This window comes from Cavia porcellus, unplaced genomic scaffold (assembly GCF_034190915.1).
Source record: "Cavia porcellus strain 051 isolate PalLab524CR breed Dunkin Hartley unplaced genomic scaffold, mCavPor4.1 scaffold_12, whole genome shotgun sequence".
NCBI classification, from domain to species: domain Eukaryota; kingdom Metazoa; phylum Chordata; class Mammalia; order Rodentia; family Caviidae; genus Cavia; species Cavia porcellus.
In genome coordinates, this window is record NW_026947495.1 from 51,273,726 (window position 1) to 51,293,845 (window position 20,120).

The 20,120-nt window shown below is 33.2% G+C and overlaps 1 protein-coding gene across 6 annotated transcripts in view; it reads right to left on the bottom strand.

The window, feature by feature from the left end:
• Kcnh7 (potassium voltage-gated channel subfamily H member 7) overlaps positions 1 to 20,120 on the bottom strand; it is a 444,168-nt gene that overhangs the window by 110,139 nt on the left and 313,909 nt on the right. For 2 of the 6 annotated variants that reach the window (XM_063259169.1, XM_013142651.3), the window contains exons 4-7: positions 16,826 to 17,254; positions 12,174 to 12,194; positions 11,718 to 11,741; positions 4,065 to 4,279 (exon numbers count right to left, since the gene is read on the bottom strand). In XM_063259169.1, coding sequence (XP_063115239.1) covers positions 4,065 to 4,279; positions 11,718 to 11,741; positions 12,174 to 12,194; positions 16,826 to 17,254 — 689 coding nt within the window. The remainder of the gene's footprint in view (positions 1 to 4,064; positions 4,280 to 11,717; positions 11,742 to 12,173; positions 12,195 to 16,825; positions 17,255 to 20,120) is intronic. The other 4 variants (XM_063259173.1, XM_063259174.1, XM_063259170.1 and 1 more) reach the window with 3 other exon arrangements.

Here is a 20,120-nt window from a genome sequence, read left to right on the forward strand (position 1 = left end):
AAAGCAAGTTAAGCCTGTAAACCGAGATACCATGTTACATTAGCATATTTGATAAGGAAATACTCTGGTTGACAGAAAATATTTTAGGGAACTCCTGACAGAGAGCTCACTAGAGTTAACAAAAGGTACACAGAAAAGACATAAAATTTTTGGTTATTACCAATGTAGTTTTATTGACTGTAAGTAGTGTGATAGATAGTATACATGGAAATCCTAAAGACAGTTCTTTTTATGGTTTATATTTATAATGGCTCCCATTGTCTCCTGTGTTTAGAGAGTGACTGAGTCAAGGGAATGTGACACTCACCAGAGGTGAGTTTGCAGCTGAGTGCTGTTAGGAGACTGGTCTCACTGGAGTTGGGACACTGAGGGCCATGGCACAGAATTATATACTCTTGCCCCCAGCTTATCTCCTTTCTTTCTGTCTTTCCTTTCTGACTGCCATGGGTTAGTATCTGTTCCTCCACCACACCCCTCTGCCTTATGCTTGTGACCACAGACTGAAACTACAGAAGCTTTTCCTCCCTTAAGTTTTGGAAGTCAGGTAATTTGTCCCAGTGATGGGAAGGCGGCTAAGATAGCTATCATTAACAAATTTCAGAAACACTAACAAAGCGAAAAGAGCCATCGTATAGTTTGACTTTCAAGTGCTCTAATTGCTATGCCTACAGGAGGAGTTTCTCAGTGTTTCATCTTCATCAGGTTTGGTTTGACATGGATAATTGAAAGTTTTGTTAATAAGACCTAAAGGCACATTAAAAAGAAGATGAAGTGTTCCTACTAATTTCCCCCAGTTTAGCTTTATCCAGTCTTTCAACATTTCTGATCATATCATAGCCACTTAAATACCATTTGAACAAGAATCCTTCATTTGCTGAATTTTCATATTTAAAAAATGTGATTCTTTACAAAACACCATCCAATTCTAATTTGTCAACCCCCATAAAAAGCCACTGGCTGCCTTTCCACTTCAAACCAAGTTCTGTGGAGAGGGGGACAGGATGTTAAAAATGTGTGTATTAATTACAGGAAAAATATGGAACCTTTCTATTTGTCCCAGATTCAATCAGTGATAAAGAATCATCTTCGTCAGTGTGGGATATTATATAAAATGCTATCACCTGGGTAGTTTATAAAAAGTATAAATTTATTTTTCTCAGTTCTAAAGGGTGAGGATTCTAAAATCAAGTCACCAACAGGTATGGTACCTGACAAAGGCTTGATATTTTGTTCATAGATGATCATTTTTTTTTTACTGTGTCCTCAATAAGGAGGTCAGGAAGCTCTTTACAAAGGGGTCTTTACAAAAATGAAGGCTCTACTTTAAGACCAAATCAACTCTGGACATCACTACACTAATAATTCAGTTTCAACATATGAATTCTGAGGGAAAAACATTCAATTCATAGCAGTAGTTTAAAACATTTTTTGAAATGTTAAAACACATATTGTACCGTTATAATGCTAAATATAAAAGCCACAAGGATGTTAAAGATGAAGCAGGAGTTCTTAATGTCAAGTTTCTGATGGAAGCTATAGCATTTTAGCAAGGTATAAAAATATAGTAAAGAATTATCTAGAAAAGAAAGCCCCATTCCTGACCATCGCTGGCCCAGGAAACTATTTGTTTAAAGAAGATGCATGGACTTTTGTGCTTCTGTAGCTATTTGTGCCGCTTTTGGTCTACATTGAATTCTTATCTCTTCCCTTGGTAAAATAACTCTTTTCTTCCTTCAGCAAATATGTGAGGCCTCTACTATGCCAGGTACTCTGGGTGCTGGGAATGTAATGATAAACAGACTTTTTCAGGTCATAGAGCAAGCAGACTCATGCAAGACCATTAACAAATAGCAGCAGATACATCTTGGCACATACTAGCACCATGATTAATATTCTCCACATACTATTCTATCTAAATTTTGTATCACATCTGAGAAATAAATTTTATCAGTCCTTAAATTTGCTTCGTTACACAAAAAATGTCTCTTGTCTTTGTTGTACACAATAAGAGACTTCACCAAAGGTAAAAGTCTGTTTGATTTTGATTATCCTTTTTTTTTTCATTACAGTGGATTGAATTCAGAACTTTAGCACTGAACTAAATAAAAAGCCCCTTTCTAAATTTTATTTTAAAATATGATTTTCTTAAGTCACTAAATTGTCCAACTTGGGCTACAACTAGCAGTATTCCTTCCTCAGACTCCAAAATGGTGGAATTACAGACACGTGCTACACTTGGCATGATTTAGATTTTAAAAATTACTGACTTCCTTGTTTGGTAGATTACCTTTCATATTCATCTTAAGTATCTAACCCTATCTTGTTTTTTTTTTTTTTTTTTTTTTCCGAAAATTCTCCTTTATGGTTTAATTACATTCTCTCTATTCTGTGTTCCTATATTTTTTCCTCGCATGCATTTCAGGTCTGCTTCCTGTTGCACCAGGATGAGAAAGCACCCAAAGCAGATTCCAACTCTCACCCTTGGGTGCAGCACTCTCTTCTGGCAAGAGGCTCTGCGGAATATGGCAGGAGAGAGTGGCCCTCATGATTGAACAACACATAAAAGCTTTGCTTAGATCACATTTGGCTGCCTACAGGCCTGAAGTTTTTCCTGGAAGGATTTCAAAAACTTGCCAAGTTTTGCAAATGAGCTTGTCTTAAATCTTAGGTTCACAATGTTTTTTATAAATAGACAAGATTTAAGAACACTCATTGTTGAAGCATTCCTTTCTTGTGACAGTGGACTGGAGCCAAGTGGCTCCCATCTGCCTCCCAGGGGCCTACATGGCAGCTTCCAGGGTTCCCACTGCTTCTGCTTCACCACTGATGAACCTTCACTGCTTACCCATTTGTACAAAACTGGCCCTACCATTCCCAATCTTTCTTCTGTCTCTTCTCAAGTTTTTCAACATACATATATTCACATAACAGTTAATGTATACAGAATAATTTTCAAGGGAAGAACAGCAAATAAAATTCACAGCTATCAAAATGGTGTTTAAAACACACATAACAGTGGTCTATTCATTTAAAACTACTATACATATATGATTTAAGAGGACTGATACATCTAGAGGGGCTCATTACTGTACAAATATTAAAATTTATACTAAAGGTATTCTTATGAATGGAATTGTGTATACAATTTCTCATCTCAAAAATGTAGATTGCTCAAATCCATTTATAAGTAATTCATAACTTTGTCAATGCAATTGCAGCTAGCACATGCAATGTACAAACAGAACTGTAGCATGTTTATAGTGATTATAATTATAGAAAAACATTAATTCAAAAAAGAGGATAGAGGTTGGGGTAAAGTTTTCTCTTGTATTGCTACAAGCTTATGCAAAGGCTTGCTAAACAAATATACTTAGCAAATTTTGTAAGAACCGTTTACTTGACAGATTTTTAGAGTTATGAATTGCTAACAATATAAGTGCATTGCAAGCAAAAGTGAGGTACTGCTTAGGTTGGTATTTGGATATAATAAATACAAATCATTTTTATATCTTCTCTGAAGCAGAAGTCCTAGACAGTAGCTTTTTCAACCTAGTTCAAGTTGCAGTATTTGTCTGAAAACAATGTAATATTGTTCCTGTGAAGTGTATTGTTTTATTCTTTTAATCATCTGAGACAGACTTTTTTTTTTAAGCCAACTGACTTTACTTAGGAGAGCAAGTGCAAAAAAAGGGACCACTTTAATAGTAAGTTCCTATTCATCATGTAAACCACCAAACATATAAGCTATTGCACTTTTTAGAGTGCTTTATTGACTGTAACAGTTGACAGAAAAGCGGTAAATATTTAAACAAAATGAATAGCAGGTTAATCCCTTCTGACACCAGGAACAATGCCAGTTTATCCCAGCTGGGCTTTGTCTGGTAATAGATAAGGTTCACAGTCTGTAGCTATACTTTAGGGGTCACCCTAACACCCAAGATACATTGAAGTACAAATGAATGTCTTACCTCCATTGATAATCATTCTTAAGAAAAAGCATGCATTTTATGCTGTAGAAAATAACCTCAAACACAGTTAAAACTGGTAATAAAATCATTTCCTACCTGGGTAACTTTCTCTGTCACATTGTGCGTTCGCTCTTTAACTTTTGGTGCAATAATAGTTTTATCCGAAGAAGGAGGCGATGTATTCTTTTTTTCAGTTTTGACATCTGAAAAATTCAGAGTGAGCTGTGGAATCTTGTTAATGGTGCTGTATTTGTTGAGGTTTGAATCCGATGTGGAGCCTAGGAGGCTTGACTTGATATGATTAAAAGGCCCTAAAAAAATTGGAAAGTGTTTGTAAAAATACTATCAAATGAAGTTTTTAAAACAGAAATGGTTCCAAGTACCCTGCTAATGAGCCATGTCCAATGTGGCCCTGATTCAGTTGCATTCACACTAAAGACCTCCAGCTGATACCTGTACATAGAACTTAAGAGTCACTTTCTGCCACACAGCGAGTTATGCCCAGTATCAGGAAAAGTTGGGTCCTAGTTGTGTACCTAGAGAGCGAATGGCAGCTAAAGCCATTCAGTTGCTTTTATTCACTAAGGGCTGATAGAATTGTTATCAGCCCTATTATTGGCCAAATTCTACCTTCAAAGTTTTTCATAGATTTTTGTTCTATAATCTGGGGATTATTCAAGGAAAAACTTGTCTATGGTTAAAATCATGTTGGCCATGAAATTTATGAGTGGGCCATGTACTGATGAAGTTTATCCTGCACAAATTTGACTGACTCTCATTCTTGTGTCACTGAGAAGTAATGGGCCCTCTAGGTCTTCATATTTTTTAACTACTTGTATGAAATGTTCCACAAAATCTCTGGAAGTTTAAGACCAGAAGAAGCAGATAGGAGCAAAAGCTCGTGTGTGTGTGTGTGTGTGTGTGTGTGTGTGTGTGTGTGTGTGTGTATTCTGTATTAGAAATTAGACAATCTTGTGTAGGATTTTAAATCTTTCTTTCAATTTTTTCTCTTATTTAGACTTAAAAGTAAACACTTTCCAAGGAAAAAGAAAAGGCACTGCAAAAACCGTATAAGCAAAAGACTCTGACAAATATAACTTTTTTTAGGAGTGACCGTGGTTAGGTAACGTAACATATTTGGGGTTGCTAATTTCCAGCCATATCTTACGTTCTGTTCCCACAAAAATCATTCAACAAGGTGCTGTCAGCCTTGTTTCCTTTGTGAGGAAATAGATTGATCATCAACATCTGAATCTTGTCTGTTGCTTACAAGTCAGAAAATGCTCCAAAGAGTTTCTTGTGCAATGGATATATTATTTATTTGATTATTTAGCTGTTAAAATAAATATCAAGAAGACTTTATGTAATTCCTGGGTCCAATTGTGTTATACAGTATCTTCCTGCCTCAGAAGGGTTAAAACATATAGATTTCATGAATGAGCTATATGGCATGTTTTGCTTTCTATTGTTTTATTCCATTTGAGCTGAAATACAAAATTTTAAGGATCAAAATGTACTTTAAACATCAAGAAAAGCATAAATACTTCAACATTAAACAGAAGTTGCTTATTTTGGACTCTATCAATTAATCAACTCAGATCAAACATAGTGCTTAGAACATAATCCTGTATTTGTCATTTTATTCATAGTTGCTATGGAGAAAATCAAACTATACTTGCATATAAATGTGTATGCTAATTTATTATAAAACTTTGAAGTAACATTAAGGAAACTTTTATGTATTTAGCAAATATTATACCTCTTTAATTGCGTTTCTCTTCACTCCCATGAAGATAACAAGTCCATCTACCTGAAAATATCATTGAGCTCTCTGAGGATTTATTGCCTCAGGTGTGTTCATGTGTAAGTAGAGGTCAGAGTAAAAATTAAAACCAAGCTGGATGAGCTTAACAGATAGGTCTCTGACCAAAAGTTCCTTCTGTTAGGTCCTCTCAGAAATCTTCACTTCTCACATTTATTTATTATTATTATATATTCCAGATAACATTCTCTCATTTTGAGCATCCTATGACTATATTTAAGCACATATTTTAACATTTTAAATTTTAAAATATGCTAGAACTTCAACTGATTATTCATTGTCTTTTTCCTAATTTTCCACATTTTATGGTTTATGTATTTTAACTGTACTTGGATAAGCATAAGACATTGTGGGTGGTAGAGTTCAGGGGTATAGTTAAATTATATTAAAATCCTTCAAATCTATGTTTCAGTTCTATTTCCATATCATCCCTCTTTAAGTTGAATTTCTGGAGCAAATTGTGCACCAAAGATATTTTTTTTTTTTTTTTGGTCTTTTTCATTTTTTCATTTTTATTGGTACCAGGGATCGAACTCACGACTGCCTGCTTGCAAGGCAGGCGCTTATGCTGCTGAGCTAAATCCCCAGCCTGCACCAAAGATATTTTGATAAAACATAGATAATGTTAATAGATAGGAAAAGCCCTGTTAGTATACTTCTCTTGTTCTTGTTACCATTCCTAATAAACTGTACTAGCTATACTTATAACACAAGGTCTCTACTGCATATCACTTCACCAGTGGGAACATTTGTGAAGACATTTCTGATTTTCATAAAGATGGAAGAATTTGAGTATCAACCACAATCATCTTGATAAATTGTTCCAGTATTCCAAGGGACCTCATGAAGATTAAAAGCCTGTTTGTAATGATCTGAATCTTCAACTAATTTCATATAAAACAAGACACTGTACTTTTACATGGTTTCAATATAAATTAAAATCTTCAGAACTACCATGCCATGAGGAGAGAAGATAAATATTGTTTTGTTCATAGCTTTGTTAATATTGGCTTGTTATTTTTGGAAAAATGGGTTACTGAGAGCTACATTCTTGGTGGTACCTTTGTGTTGAGTAGCCAAAATAAAGTTTTGGAGTTGAGATTACAGCCTATATTGTACCTATCACATGCAAATATGGAAACTAAGAGATTTTGGGTTATTTCAGTATAGGGACAAAATATTATTAAATTTGCAGATAAAAGAATCATGTTAAAATCAGGAATAATAATTCTTTAAAAATGTTTTTGCTTTCTTATTCTCTGAAAGTGTAATGATACATGAAATGAAAATCTGTGTGCCAATAACTAAGCATTTAAAATTCATTATTTGTCTTAGGATCACCTGTTGATGTTCAGTCTTATGCTAATAACTCTCTGGAGATCTGTGAGGGCTTCTCTGTAATGTTTTGACGGTCACTTATTTCTTCAGTTCATCTTTCATTTTTTATTACTTAACAAAGCATACGATTTGCAAGTTATTTTTTTAAAAAAATATGAAGTTAAATACATAATACAACATCTAGGGATATTTGTTTCTTCTGTTCAATTATTGTTATTGTATTTTATCACAAAAAGACCTATTTTCACAGAATAATTAAAATTGACGGTCAGGTCACTTGTGAGAATCTCATGCTTTCTAATGTCTCTCTAGTTTGTGTGGTATATTTTTATTTTGATTATTTTCCACTTTTAACATTCATATGTAAGTCCAATCTGTTACTATTAATTCCAAATATCAGTTTTGTTTTACTAAGCACCCATATTCCTGTTCCTTCATTTTATCAGTTCACATATGGAATGTTTCATCCTGTTTAATGGTTTGGAAGCCAATATTTTTCATATATATAATTATTGAATTATGTCTTCTCATGTATTAACAGCTGAGTACTAGCATTTTGAAAGAACTATCATCTGATTATAAACTACTTTCCATTGTATGATTCTTTTATATTACATTTAGGAAACTGTGCTGATCTTTTAGATATATGTTAAATTATCTCTGAATTTCATTACATGTTAGTAAAATAAGTATAAGAATATATTTGTTAAAACAAGGAAAGCTCATGTGTGACACCATGAGCAACTGAAGACTTACCATACATTTGCTTTCAGAGTTTGAAACTTTAATCAATCACTATTTTAGGTTCTTATATTTACTGTTTGAAAAATTTTGAAATAGTTTCTCCAATAAATTTTAGTTTCAGATCTTAGTTTGCAAAAGTTAATCTAGATTTTTAAAGTTGATTAATTTAATAAATTCAGCATATTGAATATATTTCTTAAAATAACTAATGCAGGCTACTTAAATCAAAAAACTGCAATTACTGCATCCTGTGAAATAAAGGTCACAATGCTTCTTTCTACTAATTTTGAATCAGGTTTTCATGTGTAAAAGTCTTCAAGAATCTTCAAGATGATCAATGTTGGCTTAGGTTCCTCTCACATCATATCTATATTTTAATAAAAATGCCCAATGCTTTATGGTTGGAATTAAAATTGCATTCCACCAATTCTAAATGCAAACCAACAGAATATGAGGCCAAATAGATCTAAGAAGCAGCGACTGTAAACCAGAATACAGGCTTTCCTACCTCCTATGTCTATATTCAGAGAGGCCTTTGTAGAGGATTTAAAGGTGAAAAACAGCCTCACTGAGAGAAATCATGAACAGAAGGAATTTAGGATTCTAAGGAAAGAAAGGAGCATACCCTTAAAAACAAACTAAATGATTTAAAGAAAATGAATGGACAGAAGTTAGATAAAACTGAAAGAAATGTAAAACTCAAAAATAGGTCTAAATGTTCTTTAAAGTAACATTGCTAAAACAGATGACCAAATTAAATTATTCAATATATTAGAAGGAGGAAAACAAGACCAAGTAAACTAAACCAACATTTGGATAAAGTTTTAATATGTTTCAAATATCTGATTTAATAGAAAGTAGGACAATGTATAGTGACAAGAATTATTCCACATTCAGAAGTCAAGCCAGAGGATAAAGAGAAAACTGAAAAAAATTTCATTTATCAAATTTAAAATTTACATGATTATGACTAAAATAATCATGTTAATCATAATAATGTTAATCATTATTATGTTATGTTATGTTATGTTAAACATAATCATGTTAATCATAATAATGTTATGAAACATTGAAGAAGAATATAGTCACTTTTAGAAGTATAGCTAAGTATATCTGAAATATATATATTTAAAATTTATTTTTCAGGGCAAAGTGAAAAAAGAAGAGGGAAAACAAAAGAATTGTTTATTTTTGAATCACCGTGTCTGTGTACAATATTTCTTAAGATATTAAGGTTACTTGGTTGAAATTTAACAGAACCCAAATTACTGAACATTGAAGGAAGCATTTAGTAATTAAGTCTTGTAAAAGAACTCTGTCCATAACCATAAGGTAGTAAAGTCTAACTTTACAGGTTAGACACGTATTAGAAGCAATAATCAGATTACTCATAATTAGAATCCACAGTTTCTGTTCCACAAAATGACATGTAATTTATAAAGGAAAAGTGTCATTATTGAAAAATACATTTCCAAATCCTTATAAGATTACAAAATTCTGAGAATTGGCCAATGTGACTTATGTGAAACGGTTGTATTAAATTGATTTATTTCCTTTATGAGTCTGATAGGTTTCCTGGCTAGCGTGCAGGTGAAAGTTGTAATAAATCTTCACAGCAGTTCATTCTGAGTCAGATGACCGATTCATGGATAGTTGGAAAATCAACACCAATGTTAGCAAAATGTAGGTCTTCGTGAGAAGAAGGAAAAGGGCACGATATAGGGGCAAAATTTGACAATTGCATCAATGATATTTATTAGAATAAATTTTTCATTAATGATTTGAAAGAAAAGCAGAGAGAGAACCCACTAAGACTGAGATTAAAATCAGTTTATGAATGATTGAGGTAAGATTAGATACCCTCTCATATGCTAAATAAATTACTAAAATTATAATACATATATCTACATATGTTGACTATACAATTTATATGAAGTAGATTTTTCACTCCTTGATAATGTTATACTTTCTAAAAGGAAAATTAAGGCAAAAACTGAAATAAAATAGATCCCAAGAAGGTGAAGTGGATATTATTTTAATTTGGAAGGAAAGTACCAATTTGCTGGGTTGATGTTGTAATGCTATACTAACAGCAGAGCACAACTACTGTATCAAGACTTCTGTGCAATCGTGATAGATGACAGGAAAGAAAAATACATTTCAGTAAGAGGGATTTAGGCTGGCTCTTTGCATAGTAGGAGCTAAAACAGACTTCCTAAGACAGTTAAAGAATGGCCTCTTCTGAAGACAAAGATGCTGGTACCACTTGTGCAAAGGAATCAGCCAACATCTCACCTGAAGGAGAAAAAATCAGACGATGTTGAAGACCTTCCAAATACATTGCTAAATTACTTTTGTCTGTAATAAAGTATTTTGGTTGAATTAATTATTGGAATAATTAATTGTAATTATGCATTCTATATACAAAGCTGTCTATATTTTTTTGTAATTTTTAAAATTTAATTCTGTCTTAGAAACAAAGCCAAAAAATTTAAAGGTCACTTAATGCATTATTCCTCATTAATTAACATATTAATTTTCCTGTGAAAATCTTAAAGAAGGCACTTCAGTATTGTTTAATAGTTCTTAAAACTTGAACATTAAGAAATAATGAAAACTTGGTAATTCATTTTACATTAAAGTTTTATTAAGCTTGCAAATATTTCCTGTAATTTAGGGGTTTAACTTTATCATTATAAATATGTTAAAACTTTATACAGTGGTTTAGAAAACAGTAATCCCAAATTCTCGTATATGTTCCAGTTATTATTGAATTGATATTTAGATTTTATTGTTTGTCGCTCCTGCAAGGTAGTAAAAGGGAACTGTAAGTGTAGAGTTGATTTAATGAATTAGTTCATAAAATTAAAAACAAAATTACTGAAGTTTGACAGGTAAACCACTGACTTCAACATGAGTCAGTCTAATTTTCTACTTAATAAGAAACAATTAGATTTATTCAATTTTAGAAAAACACTTGAAATTAATACCTATTAATTTACTGTTATTTGTTAAATAGTAAGTCTGTCATATGGCATACAGGCAAACTGACAAGAGCTGTCTATATACTGTTTCTTGAGGTTACATTCTCAATTATGTAACTGAGATCATCACCCATAGCTGACACTAATTCCTTCCCTTTGAGAAATCATATAGGACAAGCCAAGGACAGAAAAATTATGTAGAATAGGTGGAATTCAATCCCACTATTGGAGGGGACCACAAAGACCCTTTTGAAATGCTTACAAAATGAAGTTTACAGTAGTAGGAGGAAATTTCTACAATTTCATTATTTTTAAATTATCCCATTTCCTGACTAGAAAACATTCTTGGTTTTCAATGTTATTAATTCACAATCAGTAACAGCTTTGATTCATTTAAGGAAGCAATGGAGAAACCAATACATAAAACTGCACAGTGGTTAGAGTACCAATGACATAGAGAAACAGCTAAAAGAGTACGTTCTAAGTAATGACGGTAACTGGTGGAGACGTTATTCATGCAACACACATGCACAAAATGAGTCACTGTCACCATCTGAACATCCACCACAGCATGCATGTCCTAGGTCAAAAGACCAAACCAAGAATTTTCAATTTGAAAAGGATAGTATGTTTTTCATGTTCTACCGTGAGATAGTAGAAAACAGAAATAAATTTCAAATTTTTAGCCAAATCCAAATTTTGACAGAGTTTTGTCCAATTAAACATTAGCCTATGGTAGCTGTAGGTCAAGCCTTTGATTTCAGAATAATATACAACACAGTTAGAAATGATTAAAATACAAAGTTTAAAATGACTCTCATGCATGTACAGTATACTACTACAGTAAGCTTAAAACCATACCCCCTGCCATCCAGGAACGTGAAACTAGTTTTAAGGAAACAAAAGAGGGACAGATGAATTGATGCTGTCATATAGCATTTTTTTCATTTTTAAATTTAATCATTAATTTAAAATTTTCCTCCAATATAGGCTTATGTGCTTCTTTCACACTGAAATATATTTAGCTTGATATTCATTACTTTCCAGATGATTTAAATGTTTACAAAGTGTTCATTGTCAACCTACGGCTACGTTTCTTGTAGGAGAAAAGGTGCTTATAATTATTTTGATGACACAGCTGAGAAAGTTAACAAATGTCTCCAGGAAAATCAAGCCATGATGTCTCCACCAGGCACCTGGACTAGCTAAGGGCAGCATGGAGAGGGTGCACTGAACAGGGCATACAGCAGGCAAGTTGACATGCCGAGTAAAGGGCACTGTAAGCGTCCGATGGTGAAATTTGAGCTTGTACATTACCTTTGACATTGCGACCATTGTCTGAAATGAGCATATAAGGACAAAAGAGAGAGAAACATAAAAAGAAAACTAAAATTATCTTGTATTCACCGAATTATCTTTGCAAAAACAATCATATAAAACAGGATGGGATGACTGAAAATGTATCTTTGGTTGAAATTAACATTGTGTACTATTCAGCCAACGAAACTCATGTAACTAGAAATATCTGCCGTAATTAACATGGTTAAGTATGGGAAATGTTTAGCTCATTTAATTTAAATGGATTCCAAGACACAGATTTTATAATAATAATGACGGTTTGGAGAAAGACATCCACAGTTGCCTGCAGTTGTGATAAACTTCAACCTTGTCAGATGTCAGTTTTGGTTTTCCCTCAAGCATCACATACAGTCTTTTCAAAGGCAGATCACACATTTATCATGCTAAATATTTTTTGCTTAATGTAAAAAATCAACACACTAGAGTGTGTTGATGAGGAAAGTGTATTAAAATAACAATTTAATAAACCAAATTGCATTATTCATAATTTTATTTGTTGCTTCATATTGTTGAATGTTCTTGAATATTATGTTTTAAAAAATAACAGCGTTAGCTAAGAGAGTTATTATTAGGCAATAATAATGGCAAAAACAGGTAAATTTGACTGTATAAAGAAAATGTGTATGTCTCTTACTTGTATTGTGACAAGATAGCATACTATCTGGAATATTTAGGATTTTTATATTAAAATAGGCTGGTTTCAAATATTAGAGTGGAATATTTTTAGATTTATTTTGAGATTGTCAATCCAAATTTTGGATACATGTTGCCAATAAAATATATATTACTAGTTTTGAAACACATAAGCTTAAAACAAACAAAGTCACATCAAACCATTCAAATATATCCAAGAATTGAAAAATTTGTTACCATATAGTGGACAAATACATTTTCACTACACATATCAGAATTATTTCAGAACCTACACTTACAGTAATTCCAATAGTGTGACATACTGAATTAGTAGAATAGACTTGGCATACATAAGAAATGCATAAATAAATTGTTGCATTTGATGAGAACTTCTTTCCCTCTTTGAGGGAATCATAAAAAGTGAATTGGGATAGAAAAGATTTTGATGACAGAGAAACAATTTCCCTATAAGATTCTTAGTGTAAAAATCATTAATAAATTCTACAAACTTAGAAACTATAAATAAAGATTTACAGATTCACATAAAAACAAAATGTCACACCATATTAAGGCACTTTGCATATTCAAAGGTCTGTACCAAGATCGGCTTATTGTTCTTTTATGGTAAAATAAGTGCAGATATTAGAATAGTTAGAATCTTTTGTGGCAGTTTGATAGATTGTCTTCATGTCTGTTAAATCTAATGATAAAACAACTGAGATTTGTGTTTTGTAGGTCTATTGTGTAACTTTGTTTTCCCAGGAATGCATTTTTATTGAATTTACAAATGTGTAGGAGTATGGTAAATTATAAAAAAACTTCTGGTCCTTCACCAACATGGTTTGAAAAATGCAGTCCTAAAAGGTGCTTGTACAGATGAGAGGATTATATACATTGCTATGTACTAATAATATATTTGCAAAATATTTAAAGTTCTGTAAAATTAGTCTATATAGATAAAATGAAACAACAATCTGAAAGCAAAACGGGTGCATGCAAGCTTCAAACTGTTGATTCAATTTCATGGATTCATAAAATTAAAATGAATTATGCAGTTTTCCATCTACTTAATTGAACAGCTCCATTTTAAAATACATGACTAATTTAAAGATAATGTATTGACCATTGTTACCTTCCTATTATCTTGTTTTGAAATTTGTTTTTTTCTTTTAAAAATAAAAATAAAATTAAAAAAAATATATATATTACTATGTTGCCCTAAGAAATATAGTTTCTTCTATGTCTATCAGCAATTGTACAACTAAAATTGCTCTAAAACTAATGTATAAAATGCCTTCTAAATTTATTAATCCATAGCCACATGAAGACTGATGCATCCTAAAGAAGTGATATGACTTGCTGAAAATAATCTAGTTTAGATGGGGAAGGAAAACAGGATGATCTTAATACCAAGTGTCCATGTGTACTATCTCTACTGAAAAATAAATATTAAGTCATGCTTTCCCATAATTGCACCAGCAATTGTGTTCTGAATGGACATTGAAAGCAATAAAGTTTTGAAGCCTGGTCTAAACTACAAAGAGCCACTGTCAAAACAAGCATGAAATCTGTGGGGTGTACTGACTTGTGTATCAGTTTGATTTTCAAATTTAATGTTGCTAATGTTATTATCCAGTGATGCAAGTTATTACAGGGGAAATCTCTAAAAGGACACTCTTTGAAGGGTTGGTATGTTTGATGAAGATGATTATACTAGCTGTTGTGACCGAAAGATACATTGCTCATTTGAATTGCCTGATTGAATTTATAGATCAGCCACATGATCCATGGTTAAGGGCTAATTACATAGGTTTCATTCTGGCAGGGAACACTCAATCCACTTTTACTGGAAGCTATAATTCTTTAGATGATTACCCAAGTTGAGAATTGTCTTTTATTTTATTTTATTTTATTTTGCTTTGACTTCTTTGGTTTACAGATTAAAGTGGGTGTGCTAATTGCTTTTCTATAGTTTCTCAAACTTGTCTCTCTCTCTCTCTCTCTCTCTCTCCTCTCTGTCTCTCTCTGTCTCTGTCTCTCTCTGTCTCTCTCTCTCTCTCTCTCTCTCTCTCTCTCTCTCTCTTTTTCTTTTGAGACAAGGTTTCACTATGTGGTTCAGGCTGGTCTTAAACTCACTTTGTAGACCAGGCTGGCTTTGAACTTATAGCAATACTTTGCATCAGCCTCCTGACTGATAGGATTATAGGCATGTGCCACTGTGCCCAGCTTCTCAAACCTGTCTTATAACAAAGGGCTATTTCTGTGTGAAGTTTTGGGTTATATTGCTGAATTTTCTGTTGCCAACTAATTTTTCTTTCAACTTTTCTGCTTCTTCTATTTCACTGTGTTCTTCCTCTACATGATTCAAATTTAAGGCATTGGTTTAAGTTCAGATTACCATGAAACAGATAATGCATTGCTTGAGGTGAATGAGTTTAGAACGAATTGTGAGCAAAATCTGCTCAATGTCAAGTTAACATTTATTGAGTATCTGTCATAAAATGAAGTGGTACTTCTGATAAGCTGTACAAGTAACTGCAGGGTTGCTACTGCCTAGGGCAGCTCACAGCAACATAGCTGTTTATCTGCATACCTAACAATGGTAGAGCTATATTATGCAGTACACAGAGTATAATAAACTTTCATAGAGTGAAAAGGGACAAAGTGTAAAGAGCATTTTAGCTAGAATGAGATAATCCAGGAGACTAAGACATGAGAAGCTTTTGGACACCTGCATGTTTTCTTGGTAAGGCTTGAAACAGAGTATATATCAGGGGACGCAGCCTTGGGGAACAAGAACTGAAGCTTGAAAAGCACCTGGTGCTTAGTAAGGTCCCTAGTGCTCTCCTTACTGAGGATCTATAAGGCAAAATTTCTGTTCTAAAAAGATTACTGGCAACTCCAGGGGTGATGACTGCGCTTCATGAGATGGTTATGAAAGGAAAGAAGGTCTTGTAAGACCCAGATCTGTGGGAATAAGAGAAGTGAACCTGATGTAACCATGCAGAGGACACTGGTTCTCAGACACACTGAGGGAGTTCAGTGATTCAAAGATCCTCCTTATACTGAGGTCTCAGGAAACAGGGGGGAAGAGGGAAAATGTACTATGGATTAGATTGTGGACTCTAAAGACAGGCAGAGCCGGACTCTGACATTGACTAACTAGTTCTGTAACCTTGGGTCAGTTATTTATTTAATACACCTAAACCTCATCAATCAAATGGGGCTTAAACTTATTCCTAATTTATAGAGTTGCTAGGAAAAATAAGAGAGTTAAAACGTGTTAATCACTTGCATCGCCTCAAGCATAGTGAATACTCCATTGAGGATATCCATTGTCATATTAATGATGAATTGTTGCTGTGAATGTTTTAAAATTTCTCTATTTTCATCACTGACAAACATAAGATACATAGAGAGAAGCCAAGTAGAATTACATAAATTCTCACTTTGTTTTTCAAGGTGCTTTGTGGGATTTTCCCCTCGAATTGTTCCCTCTCCTCTCTCCTATCTGCAGTCTCCCAGTATATCATGTTTTCTAGCCCTCCATTTGCAGAGAGTTGGTTAACAACCTAGTCCTGTGACTGTAGCATACCACTTTATCCTATCTGGGTGTGATCATTTGTTAAACATAGCAAAATTAATCATGCTTGAGATGAGAGTGCACATCACCTCTACCTATCTTATACGAGGCATCAATTAATCAACACTCCATGTAGTGGGCAGGTATATTGTTATCGTACTATTTCAGAAACCCAGGTGAAGAACCCAGAAGAAACCAAATTACTCATTGTAGTCCAAAAACAAAATGAAAAACAACTCTGAAAGTAAGATCTACATTTTAATGGGCTTTAATCACAACTTTTCTTGTAAAGCACATGATTAATGTTGATATTAAAATTAATAAGGAAATAAGCCATCACTACTCATTAACATATGTTTTATGTTAAACAACAACAACAAGGACAACAACATACCTTCACTGGCATGTCGGTCTCTAAAAATGTTTTTGGGGTGGACACTGAATCCCTCTATGTCATGGACTGAAGATGCCCTCCGGATGCTACAGAGGCTTTCCCTGGATCTGGAATGGGTCAGTTGGGAACTTGATTGCAGCATGTCAGGGTAGAGTCGGTCCCATTGCCTTTTAGGAGAGGAATGGTCAAGAGGTCCAGATATATTCACCAGGGGAGAACACTTGCTGGGCTGTATCAAGGCTTTTGTATCATCTGCTTCAGAAGGGCTGCAGCTTTCTTTTGTAGGAGACTTAAAGTGTTTCATAGCCACTGAATCATCACTGTGTTTAGAAGAATCAATTACAACCACATCAGGGTCTTCTTGTGGTAAGGACTGCTTTCTGTAAGAGAGAACTCTCAGACCAGGGAACTTGAACCCAAAAAGTTTCCCTACAAATGGAGATAGGAAAGAACATTGTTACGAGACAGTGGGTAAAATTTCCTTTAAGCAAAATAAAAATCGTTGACTCTTACTTAAAAATGATGGAAAAAGAATTATTAGTCAATATATAGTTATAGTTGAAGTGAGGCACATCAGTCGGAGCAATATGATTATAGATAGCAAGAAAATAGCAATTTGTGCATTATATGATGATTAGGTAATATCTCATTATTTAGATTAGATGAAAAGAAACTTTTATTCCCTATACATGCACAAGTTAGATAGCAAAAGAAGAAAGAGATCACACATCCTAAGTGGAGGGGAAATGGGAGAACGAATATGTTTCATGTATGTGTACCGGGAATGAAAGAGAAATAAGTACGGTGGGATAGAGTGCCCCTCACATTTAGTAAGGTGTGTACTGATTATCCTGCGAGTTGAGTTTGCATAGGAAAAGTACGGTCAACTGTGAGTCAGAGGCTCCTATTCCATTTGGAATTCTTGAAGGGTTTTTGGTTTCCCAAGAGGTATACGCTAAAGTTAAGAATTTACTTCTTCTGCCTTTTGTTTTTATTGTAGTTGTCTTTCCAAAATCTTACAGTTTAGCATGAAGTGTTATACATAGCTCAGACTGGATGATGCACAAAAGGGCAACTAAATATAAACATTAGAAAGTGAATTAGAAATTTAAATATTAGTTAATAAATATATAGAACTTAGGACATTCAACAATAAAATGTCTAAATGAACATATTAGCAGTAAACATTACAAATTAAACCAAGAACATATTTATTTTACACACTTCTGTTTATCAGTAAAACAAAAAAAATGAAAAAAGCTTAGAACATCTAATTTTTTGACAACAATACTGGTAATTGTTGTGACACTTTGCTGGTGGGATTGAAAGACATTTGAAAATATCTACTTAATAAAACCTATATGCTTTTCATTTGGATCAGCAACTCACATATAGGGCACTGCAAAGGTATAAAAACTGAAGACTATCCTAACATCCATTAATAGGAGAGTGGTGGAATAAGTCATGGCATTTTATATTGTGGAATCCTACAACACAATAGTCTTAAAAACTAAAATTCATACATATTTTGAGTAAAAGGTTGTTAAAATAGTGTTATGTTACAAAGCAAGGTTTGAATATGTGTATTTTAAAATTTCACTAAAAATGATAAAAGTCTGTACTGTTCATAGAAGTTTTGTTGTAGCAGAGAAATATGCAGAAGAACACTGTGAAAATGATTAATATTGATTATCTTGGAAAGTATCTACTTTCAGAAGTAGAAATTTGTATTGCATATTTCTTATATGTTTCTACTGTTCATTATATAAAATGTGAATGCTTTTATACATTTAAAAATAATTCTAAAATACGTAAAATTTCTACCATTGAAAAATATGAAAGGATAAGAGAAAGCATCCAAATAGTATCTATAATCCAACATTTCCCAAGTATATTTACGAGAAAATTTGTTTTGTAATTCCTATTGCTAGTGTATTTTACTGGGTCCGGGTCATCCCTGTCTTTATAATTACGTGTTACCTTTTGGACAGTCAGCTTGTGTCTTTGAGTTATAACATTTTCTACCTTTTTACATTCTTAAGTGTCTAAAAATTATGATCTCTGACAATATATTTCAAATATATTTGTTATGAACTGGTCTTAATTGAATTAAAAACAGTTGTAAAACTTGGAAAAACATTTTCAAAATTCATGAAATTTTCTCTATTTTGAATTCATTCTTCTAGTCAATGCTTTGACCAACATAAAGATTTTTAGTTCTGTCTTTAATCTAACATTTATAAATTTGTATCTTCCAGTCAGACGACTACTGAGTTCTGAAATTTCACTAATGACATCATTAATATATACACTTAGAGATAGTTAAAGACACCTCAAAATTTATAGCAAATGCTAACTTCATGATCTATCCCTCTAAACTTGACATTATAATCCACCTGTCAGATAAATTTGAGAATTGAGGTTCATGCTAGATACTGTTCTGTCATTTACCAATCTCTATATCCAAATGACATCAAGCCTCTGTGTTCATTTTAGCTTCCAAATATTTTTCTAATATTTTCACCTCCACTGTTCTTTCCCATCCAAGCTACTCTAATGATTCATATGGTTCTTTACAACAAAATATTAATAACATCTTATATTTACATCATTTTCCATCTTTCAAAATATTTTTATTTAAAAAATTCATGACTTATCAAGTTTAACTACCAATCCTCTTCTTGCTTTGGGACTGAAGACAAAACTATCAGCATCCTGCAACTTCAGCTGTGCTCCTTGTTCTCTAGAAACCAGGGATAAGACTTTTTAATTCCTCCAGAGGCGTGTGCTTCTTTCAGGCTCAGAGTTGCCTTGTGTTTGATCTTTTCTTTCTGCCTACTAAGCTCATCCTTTAGGCTTTAGTTCCAATGTTATTTCCCTAGAGAATATGTATCTTCCTTCTGGTCCAGGTTAGCACCCTTTTACAGTAGTCATTATTTGTTAATAAGTATACACATTGGTTTTCTGGTTAACACTTCCCTCCCCAACAGGAGTACAGTCCTTATGCAAAGGGCCTTGTCTATTTTTCACCATTGAGCTATGGCCCTGGCAGAATGCCTGAGCATGGTAAATGAATTTCCACAGACCAATTCTAAGCTGAACTGATGATGTACTCAATTTTGACTGTGGTGTATTTAATTGCATTGTGTAATTAAGTAATCTCAACTTCTAGAACTGTATGTACTCATATTTACTAAAAATGATTGCTAAAAACATGATCATAGTGGAAATGGAGAACTCTGTATTATGCCCTAAATACCTCACACACCTCTCATTGCTCAAATTACCTTTTTAG